The 15,847-nt window shown below is 40.0% G+C and overlaps 1 protein-coding gene across 1 annotated transcript in view; it reads right to left on the bottom strand.

Annotated features, from left to right (window-relative positions):
• The window catches only part of CUBN (cubilin), a 141,527-nt gene that overhangs the window by 1,259 nt on the left and 124,421 nt on the right, over positions 1-15,847 (bottom strand). The window contains 9 exon segments of the mRNA XM_050709354.1: positions 430-595; positions 736-743; positions 1,052-1,091; positions 1,678-1,859; positions 1,976-2,123; positions 2,821-3,029; positions 3,553-3,715; positions 4,585-4,790; positions 14,921-15,138. Of these exon segments, the coding sequence (XP_050565311.1) occupies positions 430-595; positions 736-743; positions 1,052-1,091; positions 1,678-1,859; positions 1,976-2,123; positions 2,821-3,029; positions 3,553-3,715; positions 4,585-4,790; positions 14,921-15,138 (1,340 nt within the window).

Genomic DNA, 15,847 nt, shown 5'->3' with positions numbered 1-15,847 from the left:
CCATTTCATATGCTGTTCATGACTAGGTCTATCACCCAGTCACTACACAGCATTATAGATATGTTATTTTCCTGAGGCAAGCGTCAGTCCTCTTCAGGCTTAGCAGTGCCTAGATCCTACAGCCTATCACAAATGAACTACTAATAAAGTAGATTGAGTCACTACCACCACTACTAACTACTCTGTGGTCCCAGGATAGATGTTCCTTGTATTTTCTGACCTCTTAGTGAAAGATGTAGATCTCCAGCTTAAGCGGACCATATCCTCTGAGGTTGCTAATTAGAGAAATCAGGGTCGGCTATGTGTGCTTGGGAAAGCCTTAGATGTTGGTAAGTCAAGGCCCCACCTGAGCTGGCTGGATTCCATCGTTCTATGTTTTCCTTCTGCGTACAACTGCTTAATGGAATTACTTTGTTATTATAGCCTTACCACTTGATGATGAGGTCCAAGTGATTTCATATCCATCATGTGCCACTGAAATATCACTCTTGAAACGAAGGTAGACAACATGATTTTTGGGGAAGATGGGACTGGGTACAATGTTTCCACAGAACCTGCCAAGCAGTGGTGATTGCACATCACTCCCATTTCTGACCTTCAAGGGGCAAAAAAACATTGTCAACATTAAATCCCTGTACCAATTATACACAACTACAATTATACAGTGATGCAAGCACAGCACAAAATATGTATAGACTTGCATAATTGTCATTTAAATACTTTTATTTTTCCTACTCTATATCCTTACATGGAAAGAAAAAGAGACTATTAGCCAGCCTGTCTGAGCTTTGTAAGCAACTGCACAGAACAAGTATCATCAGCAACTGGTAGCTAAATTTTATAGTGTGGTATATCTCCTGAATAATAAAAATTACTTGGCTAGTAGCTAAGATGTGCTTTTGAAATTCAAGTCCATGTTTTAATTAATTTATATTAATTAAAATATTAACATTTCAGATGAAAAGATTAATACTTTACCCTGCAGACTATTCTTTTCCCTGGTCACATAAAGACACAGTTCATATTATGTAGCTCAGAATTAAGATGATGCTTTTTTTGAGCTCCAATAATGGTGGAGTTTAGATCCATTTCTTGAGACAGTAAAGAGGGTATTAAAGGAGAACTAAACGGGGATTCTGCCACAGATATCTGATTTTTGTAATCCAACTATTGAATAGGGAAACCTTCAACAAGCATGAAAGGACAGAGTAAGTATTGTGCAGGATGATACGCTTTTTATTGACACAAGGTACCTTTGCAAGTAGCATACATTTGAGCATACATCTCTCCTTTTTTTTTTTTTCTTTTTAAGAAAAATAACAAGGAGATGGAATCTGCTGCTGGAATAAAAGTACTCAGATTTAAGGCTTTCCATTCATGCACAGGTGTTAATATTAGATGAAAACTACCCCAGTTTGCTCTGTAACTGGGTAACATCAGCATGAGCTAGGTAAAGATGAGTTGGCTAACAGCAAAAATTTATTGGTTTTAGACTTAATATAGTGTGTGTTGTTTAACCTCTTACTATAGTATCTCAGTATTTTTCACCATAAAACTGTAGCAATATAGTATATTCTTAATGTCAGTTCAGATCATACTTGATCCAAGACTAGTAATGTCCTTTGACTTCAGCAGAATTTGATTTAGGCCCACAAAATAGATATACTGGCTTAATACCTCTAGGAAGTCATGTGAACACTGGATGCTGTCCTCCAAACTGAAAGCATGGAAAAAGAGAGAAATGGTGTGATTCTGGGGAGCTCTCAGAACAATAGAACAATCCATATTATTGGGGTGACGACCAGGCCACCCAGGGCTCTTCAGGTAACCAAATGGCTGGTTATACTCTCTGCTGCAACCTAGAGAAAGAAAGACAAATATATGTAAGCCTTGCAGACCTTTGTATTGCTTTTCTCTGTATGGAATCAACAAAGAGAATGGTAGGTAGATTTTTTCAACAATTCTTCAAGCTTACCTGTAGCTTGATAGGTAAATCTGACTCCATTATTAATCCTATATTCATCTGACTTGAAAGTCACAATGGCAGTGCGATCATGAGAATAAAATTCAGGGACTGGAAAAGTGTCAGTGCCGCAGAATCTATGGGCTGATCCTTGGCTGTGCTGGAATTCAATACATATCACAAATTACTTCTACATAGGGGTACAACTTGGTTTTCTACTTACAAAACTTTAGGTGAACAGATCTTTTAGCACTTTCTATACCAGATATGCAATCACATTTTAAAACTACCATGGAAATCATTTATTAATGTCTCACCCTTTTATGTTTTATTATGGTGTGAAGCAAATCAAATGTAATAGGTATCTTCATGACAAAGTAAGAAACAATGAAAGAAGGTTCAGAATAATGTAATACAAGGGACATAAACAGTTGTGGTTTTTGTGTGCGTCATGTTTTTTTTCCTAGTGCTTTCTACAAACACTCTTCTTGGCATGAATACTCATTTTATTATGGTTCTTGGATGGGACGAAGTTTAATTAGTTTATGAAAGCTTGTTGTTGGGCAATACTTTCTGGGTGTTAAGTCTGGCAGCTCTACTACTTGGTGCAACTGTGAAAAATTGTGTAATACTTACTAGGTTATACTCAATGTGTGTGTAAGTGTGCTTCCATGAAGTCACTGTACCAGCTGACACACCTCAAGTGGGGCATAGTGCTTAATGCTTTGCTCATACTCTTCACACAGAATCACCAACTAACCTATTACTAATCTAAAGAGGGGAGTTCTTCCCCTCTTTCCAAAGAGTGAGGGGAGCTGAATGTGAATGGGGCATGGTATCAACTGTAAATTTCATACCGCTGGGGAGTCCTGGAGCTCTAGGTAGTTCTGAGAGCAGTCCTGGCTGGAATGGAGGTGGAAGGCCTCTACCACCACTCTGACTTGCTGCTGTGGAGGGGCATCAATGACCCACGTACAGAAGGTAAATGGTGGATATTCACCGGGGAAGTGAGGAGACATTGCGGACAGGGAGGTAGAAGTCGCATTATATGTTCCTCCACACGGTCCTGTTTAAAATAGTGATAATGTGTCATAGACTGAAAACCTTTCCAACTGGGGAAGAATGTTTATTTATTAAACAAAACTACACTGGACAATATCCTTTTGTATATATACAATGTATGTATATAATTTGTATGTATTGTATATACCTATGACACTCTAGAAGAAAAAAAAAGTAAGTAGAACACGTTCTAAATACTGTGTCAATGTATGTCATAAAATTAAAATAAATGCGTTTTCACTGTAATATCAGTGTATTTATTAACAGTCCATGATAGAGCTTTCCTGTTTTGCTCTCCAGACTGGCAGGCACCCCACAACCAGCCAAGACCAAAGAGAATTGCACAGAGGTCCAGCAGTACTGCTTTTAGTTTGCTTATAGATGTTCTGTAGCACTATACTATGGACTGTCTTTGCCCTTCCCTGGGTCCTGTATCTGAAGAAAATGTTAATGATTTATTATTTAAATATATATTTCCACAAAAGAGTCACAACAATATATATACATATGTATATGTGTATACTTACGATCCACTGTGATGTAGGTAGCATTGAAACCCTCCCTTTCCACAGAACTGTCTGTGACAAATTTCACAGTCAAGGAATTACTGGTAGAAAGAAAAGGAGCTGGCACTGTAGATCCACAGAACGTGCCAACTAAATTGGCATTTTCATTATCTCCATCATAAAGCTGAAATAAGAAAAGCATATAACATACTAATACTTTAGGCACAAAACCCACAAATAAATAGAAATAAAATTTTCTGACCCCTCTTGACATTGCAGTTTCTCTTACTTGAAAGCACATTAGGTGCTCCTGTGCTTTAACAGGATGTTCTTGATGACTACAATTATTCACTGCCATATTAACTCATTCTGTTGGATAGTGCAAATCTCATTATGGAACATTCTGGTCCTGTCTTAGCAAATCCATCAAAATTTTATTCTGTTTTAATTTGGGGTTCTGTGTTCTTTCTTAGATGGAATCTCAAAGCACTTTTCAATGAGAAAGGCTGTTTTTATTCACCAAAATGTAGAATTCATTCCTCATGTTATTGAACATTTCTAATGCTCAACAGGATCTATAACACGCTTTGGAGGATCTTGTTTAGCAGCATTCTACCATCTAGCCAATGTTTTACATACTCATCTCCAGGAAAGTAGCTTTCACATGTAAGTGTTTAGCATCAAGACTTATTTATTCAAAATTTTAGAAATTAAAGTTTTTTCAAGCAATTTGGTATCATAATAAATATTCATGATTACTTTCAAAGCGCTTACTTTTGTTCTGTTTCTATTCTGTGAAATAAATACTCATTTATATAGGTAGTCTAAGAACAGAAGCTTGTACCCATAATAATATTAAAATTCTTATTGGTTTTCAAATAAAGCAGGATGTCATCTGGCATTGTAATCTAACCTACCAAAAACCTGTAATTATATTAAGCAATTGAATTTCTTCATAAGGCCATTTTCTATTAATTAAGTTTTAGCCTCATGGAGAGGATAGTGGATCGTATCTCACTGACAGTTTCTTGTTAAAACACACAGCTATCTTACTTTGACATAATCATATCGGCAAGTCTGAGCGGACTGTGCTTCGAGCACAAATGAGGTGAAGGTGAGGTTGATCAGCTTGTTTACAGGTGCAGTTATGATCCACACACAGTCCAGATTTTTCTCGTATCTTCTGCTCACGTTGGAGACTGGAGAGCCAAAGCTATAAGCTGAGTATGTCAAGTAGCCACCACAGCCGTTCTGAGGTCCTGTTGAAGAAGCAGAAGCTTTTTAAAAGCAATTCCTGGCACTTTAATTAATCTTCAGAACTTGAATGTCAACATAGCAGCTTTGTCTGTGCTATAGAATTTTACAGCCCTGTCTCACAGCAGCTATTTTAATTATAAAAGGCTTTCAACACAAACAGATATGAATCTGTTAGGTAGATATGAATCCCAATTAGATAGGTTAGAGCAAACTAAGAAGGGCTCAAGTCTCTTCCTGAATATAAAAGCAGTATCCACTTTGAAAATGTAGCTACAGATTTTTTTAAAAGGGACTGTAAGAAGACAGAGGACAGAAATTAAGTAGAAGAATAGCGGTTAGAAGACATTTTAATGTAATTCCTACATATTAGTAAGAGCACTTGGACAGTAGGGGGCACTGACTTGTTGACTTGGAAAATCTATCTAAAAATTAAGTTCCTTGTTTTTGCGATCCAGCCTCGTTCTGTCAGGATTGAATTTGGCGGCCTAACACTGGGGCCCAGCCTCATATTCAGGAATCTAGCTAAAAGTGACTCATTTCTGGAAGTGTTTTACTTTGCAGGGACTTACAACCCCCCTGAAAAGCAGGCTGCTTTTCATTTGGATACCACATACAGAGCTCAGTCCCAGCCAGAGCACCTTGCTGTGAAAATTTGAACCCTATAATGTTTTTAGTCACACTGAAAGAAATGACTTTCAGATAAAACCAGTTACTAGAAGATCAGAACCCTCTTATTGCATCTAACTACAAACAAACAAAAAATATGGACTATTTGAAGGGATTTTAACAACTTTTTCATTTGTAGTTTCCGGAGGTAGAACTGGGTTAGCAGCCCTGATCAGTTTGTTTAGTTTATGCTTCCTTCCCCAGTTTCTATGGCCACTTTCCTGGCCACTTATTTATCTCAGGAATCCCAATAAAGTACGGCTCATGCTCTTCCTTGTGAGCCTGAGAAAGAGCGTTTGTAAACTGCATGGGGTGAAGTGGTGACTGCAAGCAGCCTGGTCTCTCCCGTGGTGAATCCTTTTGGAAGAATCAGATTATCAGGAGAAGATACAGCAACACGAACACAGCTGGGGAATTTCAGCTCTGCGTGTAAAAATGCCTGTCTGGCTGACGTGTAACTTAACCTCGACCCACTGATATATCTCCAGTCATATAAAACGACACACTACTTAAGCTACAATATTACAAAAGATTCCCCTGGTCTAAAATCAGCATCCAAGTATCAAGATTGCATCAGTAACCACGGGTTAAGAGACAGCCCTATCTTGCAAAATTGCAATGGTTAAAACAGAGTGACTAAGGATAAATGTCATCTTGTTCTACTAACCAAAGCCGGAAAGACTCCACCCTAAAAAGAAGTTTGCTTAAAACCAAAATCTTAATAGCATGAGATTTAAGCTTTTGCTATAGCTAAAAATGAACAGAAGAAACTTACTACAATGTGAAAAAGTCAGGAATTAATAGACTGCAGTCCACTATTGTGGGCTGTTCTAGCAGTGAAGTCACAGAAATGGAGAAGTGTTAGTGTTAACTCCGATGCGGCTGCAGGAGCTGAGAGCAACAGTGGGGGAAATGTGACCAATAAATCATGTTCTTACAAATATCCTTAGGAAGGAGCAAAATGTCAGACAGGAGGGTGCCTGGGCCCTAAGAATGCAATTTCATTATATGTTTCTCTGGGTTCACCCTTCTGGATGATTTATTCAGTCTTCCTGAAGCAGTCTTGTTGGAGCCACTTCCTGCTCAGCATTTTGGACATCATCCACTAAGCATGCCATTAAGCATATAATCATTAGGCATAGATCATAGTCTGTCCCTCCAGCATTGCAATATTGAATCTTCAGTGATATATGGGTCAGACCGTCTTACAGAGCTGCCCTTCACCCTTTTCATAGTTAGAGTTGCAAACATGCCAGCCAGAATGTTGCAAAAGGAATCAGAGAATTGCCACAGAGCAATGCAACAGGAAAGCTGTCACAGCTGCTGGATTGTCCTTTTTTTGGGTATCAGATGTCTGGACCTTTGCAATGGTGCACTTCACAGCTAGCTGTGCAGCTATAAAGACAGCTCAAACAACAAAAAATACAGATGTGGGTAAGCCACGTGTGTATAGCACATAAACAGGACCTGACAGAGAAACACACTGAAGCCTCATTATAAGAAAATTAACTCTAGTGAGTATAGCCAGTAAAAGCATCAAAGGGGAGATAAATAACTAAAAGTATGATTTACAGTTAATAAAAATGAGGTTTCATCATTAGCATTCACAATGCTTAGCCTGCTCAGCCAGGACTTTCAAATGGTTAGAGGACGGTACCGTTATAAATAATGACTGGACTGGAAGCTGATGAGGTATCACGTAGCCCTGCATCAAGCCAAAAAAAAGAGCAGCCCCTGTTGAAGAATCTGTTATGGTGTTTTTCATTACTGATCAACTTTACATCTGATTGCAGCCACTACAAGTCACAGAACAGTGAATGTGTGCAGATCAGGGGAACACCCACAAGTAAAAGAAGCCAGTTACTTAGCAGGAGAAAACTCACTGTCAAAAAAGAAATCCAATTGCACTGCTTTTTAGCTTTTTTTTAAAAAAAAGAAGCACCTCATCTTTTTAAAAATCGTCACTGCTTTTGAGTAAGAAGGCCAACCAATAGCTATCCAGCTTGTTGTGATCATCGATGGAATGATATCATTGTTGGCTAACGCAGACAGAAAAACCACAACTGAAATTTAGGCAAAATCTGAGACTGAGAAGTCCGTTAATTGGTAGAATAGCCTCTTAGATATTAAAAGCTAAACATGATAAAAATGAGAAATATACCTTATAGAACAACTGTGGGGGGAAGGGTGCAGATGGATGACTGTGTTGTTTCAGTCTCTGGTTTCTTATTTAAAATAAAAATCGTAAGGTCATCATAAATCAGATTGCAATCCTGTCCTCCTCATACACAGCTTGCCAGAGAACACAAATTATCAGAACTAGGGCACACACTGTCATCATTAATTGCTTTTGGCGGGAAGCATTAATGAAACTAAAAGGCTGAGGGACCATTCAGAAAAGAAGGAACTGCAGGTTCCCTATGGCAAATAAAAATAATTACAGCAGAGAGCAAGCACATGTTTCTCTAAGATCTACATCCTCTAGACACAGAACCAAGATGAAGATAGATCTTGGAAGCTGCCTGCCTTTGAAGCACAGTCAGGGGTAAGGTTCATTTGTACAGGTATAGATGCAATGAAACGGAACCTATCGAGCAGTTTTAAGTCTATTGGAAACAGCTAAACCAATGGCATTTCAAAACAAATCGAACTAATTTGCCATCCTTCTCCTTTTACTAAAAGAGCCCCACAGACGTGCACCAGAAGACAGCAAAGTTTGAAGTACCCTCCTCGTTCTGCTTCAACCCCTCTCCCAGGTTTCTGAATCACATCTGATCTCACCTAAAAGGATCCCTGGGAATTCTGGGCTTCTGGCTGATCTGAATTAAAAATCAGAATAAGCAAGGATTAACACTGCCAAGACTAATGCTTCATTCCTGACAGGTTGTATTTCCAGTGCAGAGGAATGGCTGGACCACAGCTGCAATAACTAGCTCATGGCTTGCTTGGATTAGGCCTTCAAACAGTAGGAACTACATTGGGATGGAGGGAGGAATCGTCTGTCATTCTTCATCTCATGGCTGATACTGAGGGTTGGTAAACCTTTGCGAGCTGAGATTTCGAGGTCAGTTGGTGTGTTTGGCAGCCCCTGTACAGGCACTGTGACTTTGTGTAGGCAGCAGGCCTACAGCGCTGTAGGGCCTCTACTGGCCCTGACAGTGGGGCCAACCCTGACCACAGCGCCTGCAGCAGCTGGGAGAAGATCTGAATGCAGAGGGCTGTTCTCAGCCCTCAGCCTGGCCTCTAAACAGAAGGGCGTTTCCATTGATGTGATGGCATGGCAGTGGTACCAGCTGTGACACTAGGACTGCAAAGCCCACAACTCCTGTTTTTGCAGGATTTCATAAATGCAGTCAGACAAAGTTCATATTCTTAAGTTTTTAGACTTTTTAGCTGATCCCAAACGTAAGTCCAGACATGCTCTGGCCAAACCCACCCTAGTTCTGCAAAACTGTAATATATGTACCATCCCATACATCTCCTTGATGCTTGTCTAGGAGACTAGAGGCAGACAGGCAGTCTGGCCTCAGTCTGATACTTTCTAATACCACATTAACATACTTGTTGGCATCACAGTTGCCCAGGCATTTTGCAGATCTCTCTTACAATGTGAATCAGAAATGTCTCCTCACCCTTTGTTTGTATGCACCGGAGCACAGATTTTCAGCTGAAGAAGTCATTGAGTATATGAACCACTTCTATTTACTTTGCTTTGGGAGAAGAAATGTCACAGACATTAAATACCTGACATTTCTGAGAGGCATATGTAGACAGTCCTTAGCTCAACAGATGTATTTTTTTCAGAGATATTGAAGAGACAGCAAATACTTTCTAAATTTAGTCTGATTTCAAGCTGATGCATACTGATGCATATTTTTTAACATAGATTTGAGCCACAAAATACATTTAGAAATAGTCCAGGAATTGTGACTGTCTTATAAACAGCTATTCTGAGCTTGTTAAGGATGTTGATATTTTTATAGACTATAATAAGATCAAGAGAAGATATTATTAACCAGAACCGAGTCATTATTTTAATATACTAAGCTAATCATAGTTAAGCCATGACAATGTAATGAATCTGAACTGTGAAATATCTGTGTCATGTATTTGGTAAAATATTGTGTGAATTAAAAGCCCAAATAAAGTTTTGTGAGAATATTTGTGAATTGCAAGCGATTTGCTTCTCAGCCAGCCCCTCCGCAACGCCAGAGGCCAGACTGGATATCTCGAGATACACCTCTGGAAACCAGTCCTAATGGGCTGTGAAAGCTCTGCCAGGCACTGCTGCTTTTCCAAAGGCATGAGAAAACACGCTGAATTCAGCAACAGCATTCACATGCCACAGTCAAGGACACATTCTTCTAAGATTTATTTTTTTTTGTAGGAGGGAGAAGAATTCCTAATAAACCTGAGAGTCGGCTGTGCAGTGCTTTCCCACCTGACAGGCAATAACTGCTGTTGTCACTACAGGTCACTGGTGCCACCGACAGCAGGTGCCAACGTTATTTACATAGATCGGTGCCATGAATTACTGCTAGTGGTGTAAGTTTAGAGATGACTCACAAAAGAACACCTAACCCCCACCTATGCAGCAAAATGACCAAACCAATATTTTACACCTTTCATTATCCACTCACAACTGTTTTTTTTTTTCAGTGATTCTGAACGACACAAATAAAATGACTGGGAACTGTGCATGCTGAGCATTGCCGGAAATCTGCACCTAGAAACTGAACAAAGACTAAGCCAAAATTTCAGTTTGCAAGGTAGAATTGGACTCAGACCTATATTAAGATTTTGTTGTTCTTGTTGATAGAACAAAATAGCATAAAAATGCTATGAAAAATCTCCTAGATCCTTTTTTTAAAGTACACTTTAATTTCACTGGGGGTAAGCATAACAGTGAACCCATTAGTGACAGACACTTAGTGTATTGTATTCCAAACAGGAAACAAGTAATTTAATACACAGCTAATAGAATAAAGGAAGACAGAAACCTCCGGGTAATTTATCAGGTAAGTTACAGAGCACTTTGTCAGGAAGAAAAGCATATAGATTATCACCTTAATTCCATAATATGCATTCTAGGTAAGTCATATAAGTTTCCTATTCATGCATTTTTCTAGTATATGAAATGAGAATTTCTTTTCCCAACTATTTTTCTTCTACAATCTACTGGCTTGTGATATTTGTTTTTTCTGTGTAAAATGATTAATATTCAGAAATACTCATTTGAATAAGAAGGACTGAGGGATCCTTGAGGGAAAAAAAAGGCAAACTGAGGACAATGAGACTAAGAACAGGCTCCCAGTCTCCCTTTCAGAGGATGGGGTATTTAAGGACTCCTTTGCTTTTTAACCGCCTAATGGTTGCCAAGGGTTTTGGAGGCATTTCTTTTGCCCTAGAGCCTACAACACTAGTTTTCTCATTGTTGTCACCCTATTCTTCTTGCCTGTCTATATCCATCTGTTTTAAGTTGTCTTGTGTTTAAATCATAAGCTCTTTCTGACAGCAAATTGTTGCTTTATTCTGTCCATGCAGTGCCTAGTGCAGCAGGATCATGGCCCATGAGCTCGTAAGCCCCAAGGTAATGCAAACAAGTGGTGACATTGGTAGTTAATACAGTACACCGTACTGCTTTTTCACAAAATTTAAATGTGAACTTTTCCTGCATGCTCCCAAGAGAGAGCATAAAAAGGGGGAGGGGGAGGAGCTGGCTAGAGCTTGAAGTCAAGCAGGATTTAGGGCTGCAGAGAAAAAGCAGGCAATCTTCCTGACCTTCTCCACCCACCTTCCCCAGCAGTCCCAGCTCCGTTTTCCTTTTGCCTGTGTGAAGAAAGCTCAGGAAGAGCTTTCTGACCCAGCCCACTTATCTAACCATGTCTAACACCTTGCTTCTTGAAAATTCCTGTGGCTTCCTCAAACAGCCTCAGTGAGCAGACCTGCCTTTCAGAAACCCCTTAGACCATTCTCTGATGGCTTAGAATGTGATATATTTTTCATTACTGAGACAATGGGGCTATGTACACAAGCACGGAGAGCTGCCAAGCTGAAACGATGTGCTGTTAATAAGGCCACAGATACATCTCCCGAAAGGGGGTTGCTGACTCTTTAAAAATAAGAAGAAAAAAAAAAATCCTTATGTCTTCTCAGCCTTGGTATCATAAGCCTTGGAGGGATCACCAATTGGGGTGAGAGGGTCACCCTCCTGCTGGATGGGACTTGGCAGAAGCTCTATTTATCACCAAAGCACAAAGTCCCTGCTGCCACGGCACGTGTGGCAGAGGTATGTGCAGGCTCTGACCCTGACAGCCAAGGTCAGCTGAAAAGATCAGGTCTCCCCTTAGAGCTGGAGAAATAATCAGAATAATCAGGAGATCTTTGGCCAAGTCACAAGCTCCGTACATGCAGACCTTGTCCTTTGGGGAGAGATCTTAGCTCTTCTTCCTTCACAGAGACATTTCATGTAACCAAATGCCTTAAGCTGGTATTGATTTATCTCTTCTTATCCTTTTATTGATTGCCTGGAGGAGCACACGCTCACGGTAGAAAGGAGGTATAATTCTCCTTTTACAGACTGTAAACAAAGGCAGAAAAAAGGTCAGTGGTAAGAGAAGGACTCTTTCCTTCCACAAATCTAACACTGGCAGCAGGCTGGGATCCTCTAGTCAGCCCAGTTCACCAGCTCAGCCAGAGAGCACATCCAGTGATTCAAGAGGTGAGGCTGGTAAGCATCTGAACTTAGCAGCAGGGAAGGTGAAATCTACGATTCTATGATTACAGAACTTCAGAGTTGCACCGAGGGCCATATAGTCCCAGCATGAAATGCCCCATGTCACAGAGTCACTTATGGCAAAGAATGCTGGTTGTGCAACGTGCATTCAGCAATACATTGCACAGCATATGGAGTGGCATGGTGAAAGTATATTGGTATGAAAAGACATTTGAGAGAAAAGGTGATATACTGCCACACAGCCAAATTAATACTATTTCATACTTTCTGTTAGTTTCCCTTTTCTGACTAGTGGGGGGCCTTCAATATTCTAGTGGGTGCAGGATCAGTGGTGCAAACATAGTGCTTTAATTAAAGCCGAGATTTTTTTTTCTACACAAATGTCAGGGTTTAACTCTTTGAATGCCTGGTTACTGTAGGTCTTGTTAGGATTCTTTGAGTTTCCTGTTTCATCTTCTGTCTTTCCTCCCACTGCAATGGCTTTCAGACTGACTCCCCAGTAGTAAAATTTGCAAGAGATGAACACTGCTTAGCCCTGGATTTTGGCAGTACCCTTGAGAGAAGCCTGATCACAAAAAAAAACTGGAAGAGCTTGTGAAGAAAGGAAATAGTTCGGTTTGCTACAAATGGGTTTGCTGTTTCTGCTTGCATCTTTCCAATACACAATCAGGGTCACTCACAACATTAAGCAGAGTGCAATAATTACGTTATCCTGTTGTGCTTCCCTAGGGTAACTGCAGAATAATGTGCTCATTGTCATCCAAGAGAGAATGAGGCTTGTTTTCTCTCTGCAGATACCATCTTCCTTATCCAAGAGATTTATCATTATTAATTGTCATCTGATTGCATTTGTACTCTGACAAAACCACATGGGTTTTATCTTTTGACAGAGATGAGGGAGTTTCTCTAAAGCAGCATTTAGAACAACAGGCTCTTCGATCTTCATGGTTTTATTTGCTTTCATTTGAAGCAGAATCTCAGACCTCATATTACAAAGATGTGCCACAAATTTTCCTGGCTCTATTCCTCAGACAAGTCAAACTGCACATTTTTATAGGACTGTGACTCATTTTTTCCTATTATAATATACTTTTCTTCTTTTTGGCCACCCCATACTAGCATGGGACTGCCAGGATCTTTCCTACAGGCTGTGTGGTTTAGTCCCTGTGGCTTGCTTCCCACAGAGGAGAAGAGACCTAACATTAAGTACCTCATCACCAAGGACTCGTCACACAACCCACATCTCCACTTGGCCATTTTTTTCCAGTTTGCAACTTCATTGCTCCTGAGTAAGTCCTGCAACATCACAACCTCCCTTTCCTTGTGAGCCTGCAAAAATTAGACTGGTAGGTATCAGAGGTTAATAGTAAAAGTCTTCTCCTCACTCTGGCAAATAATCAGGAATGGTATTGATTCGAACAGCTTGGCTTGTGTTCTGTTGTGTGCTTAAGCAGAATCTCTGGCAAGTAATACAAATAGATCAGCAGTCAGTGGCTAAAAAAAATTGACAACGTGCCAACAGGAAGAGCAAGAGCTTAGGGAGTTCCTTATGATGTCACCCTGGAAGCACAAAGCCAGGCTGTGGAGACAACTGATACCTAACGGTTTATAGACAGCAACACTGTGAGGCAACATTATGTTACTTGAAATAAGAGTCCACAAGAGTGGTCTGAAAGATTATTGTAGCAACTTCTTTGAGTCAAGCAAAAGAAGAGTTAATAATAGTAACAACCATGAAGTTCTGTGGGAATATTTTTTTTGGCAAAGACTGTAGAACCAGTTATTTTCCTTATCTGTAAATACTTTCTCAGACTGTATCAAATGAGAAAGTTGCTGGCGAGGGGTTGGGAGGGGATTCAATGACTCAGCAGAAGACTATGTTTGTCCTGCTACAAAGGCCTTTCATTCTGAGCTGTCTGAGTGCCAGCTTTTTAAACCAGACAATTACCTCTTTCTAAATCACAAAAACATTGAGTTAATTACACAAGAAACTAGAAGTGATGACATGAAATCAATTTACATGTAATAAAAATTTGTTGCTTATCATCCTTAAACAATTCAGATGTTATAAGAAGGTAAAAAAATCCTTTCAAAATTTGATCTTAAGAATAGACCACTAGGCTTAAACCTTTTATAGAGAAATAATCAACCTTTGCCTCTCACTCTTGTGTCCATTCAAAACATTTAACATCCGTGCCTTCTCACTATGATCCCATTTATTTGGGGGCCAGCTAACCTGATAGATCTCCCAAATCAGCAGAGATCAGCACAGTGGTGCCTGGGGGGAACCCCAATCTTAACTAATCTTAACTGTTTAATTATTAAAAAGTTGTGAGATGAACTTCAAGGAAATGGAAATGAAGGATAGATGGAAAGGAGGCATTTTTAGCACACAACCAACCTTTCAACATTGAAGAATGAGAGTTCTCAAGTATTGCCAGATTTTCACCAAAAGAGATAACTTTGGGTGCTGTTAAGCCTTCAGTCACCCAAGAAATGTATGTGCCTTCAAAGAGGCAAGAAAAAGTTACCAAAAAGTAAAATTAATCAGTTCACAACCAAGGCTGGAATGCAGGGGATCCCATAGTGTTCGTCTTTTACTCAGAAACATTTTTCTGCTTCCAGCACCCTTAGTGAGTGAGACCATTGCAGCTGAAAGGTGCTGAAAGCAACCAAAGGAAATTACTTACCAGCAGACTGCTGGGGTTATGAGTCTGGTAATATTCTTACCTAAGGTCTCCCTGAACGATGCTTTCCATCCCCTGCCCGATCCAGAGAAGTCCGTATTAAACACCAGGAACAATTCGTTAGTGGAGCTCTTAATATTCGGAGGCAGTTCTGACCCACAGAATTTCCCAAGAAGAGGAGCATGGGTGTCTGAGCCGTCATATACAGCCACGTAATCTTTGTAGCAGGAGGGAGATATTTCAAGCTGGAAGCTGTTGAATCTGTAAAGTACACTTGGAGCATTAGATATCACACTTTCATTTCTATTCCTGTGCTATGTGTTTTTAGGGCTTAAGGAAAGCACAAGTAATAGCAATGGTCAAAGCCATACATAAGCAGGTACCACAAGACATTGCTCTTCAGAAAACAAGCGAGCAGAACTGTTAAATGCATGGCAAAACACTCCAGCCAACCAGCCTCAAAGAAGTAATCACCTTCACCCACTGGGCCTCTTCAAGGCAAGCTGTTAGCGCACCTTGGCTTTTTGTGAAGAAGCAGATCTCCCCTGTGCAAATATACCCTCTGTCACTTCTGCAGATTGCTTACCCTGCAATTTCCCTGAGCATGAGAAAGGCATGTAAAATGAAGGCTCAGAGTGCAGGCCAGCTGGGTCTACTGCTTAGTTGTCTCTGAATTCACGGTCAGCATATATCTGGCAGCAGAATGCACCTATCGTTTAATTTCTCAGTAGCAACATTTTGTGGCAGCCCATCTCTGTTTTAGGCAGGACAGCACACTCTCAGAAGTATACTTTTTCTGGCTGGGTATTATTACTGGGGCTGTGAGTACCAGCCTTCTAATAGAATTAATTTTTTTTCATATATAAACTCATCACAGGCTCATAACTGCTAAAGGCTGACAGAATTTAACTAAGCACGAGCTGTATTTTTACAATTTCTCAATCCCCTTGCTAACCAAAGTGAGAAGGTA

The sequence above is a fragment of the Cygnus atratus genome, chromosome 2, assembly GCF_013377495.2.
Source record: "Cygnus atratus isolate AKBS03 ecotype Queensland, Australia chromosome 2, CAtr_DNAZoo_HiC_assembly, whole genome shotgun sequence".
Lineage (NCBI taxonomy): Eukaryota > Metazoa > Chordata > Aves > Anseriformes > Anatidae > Cygnus > Cygnus atratus.
The sequence above is the reverse complement of the archived record's forward strand: the minus strand, read 5'-3'. Positions and strand labels throughout refer to the sequence as shown.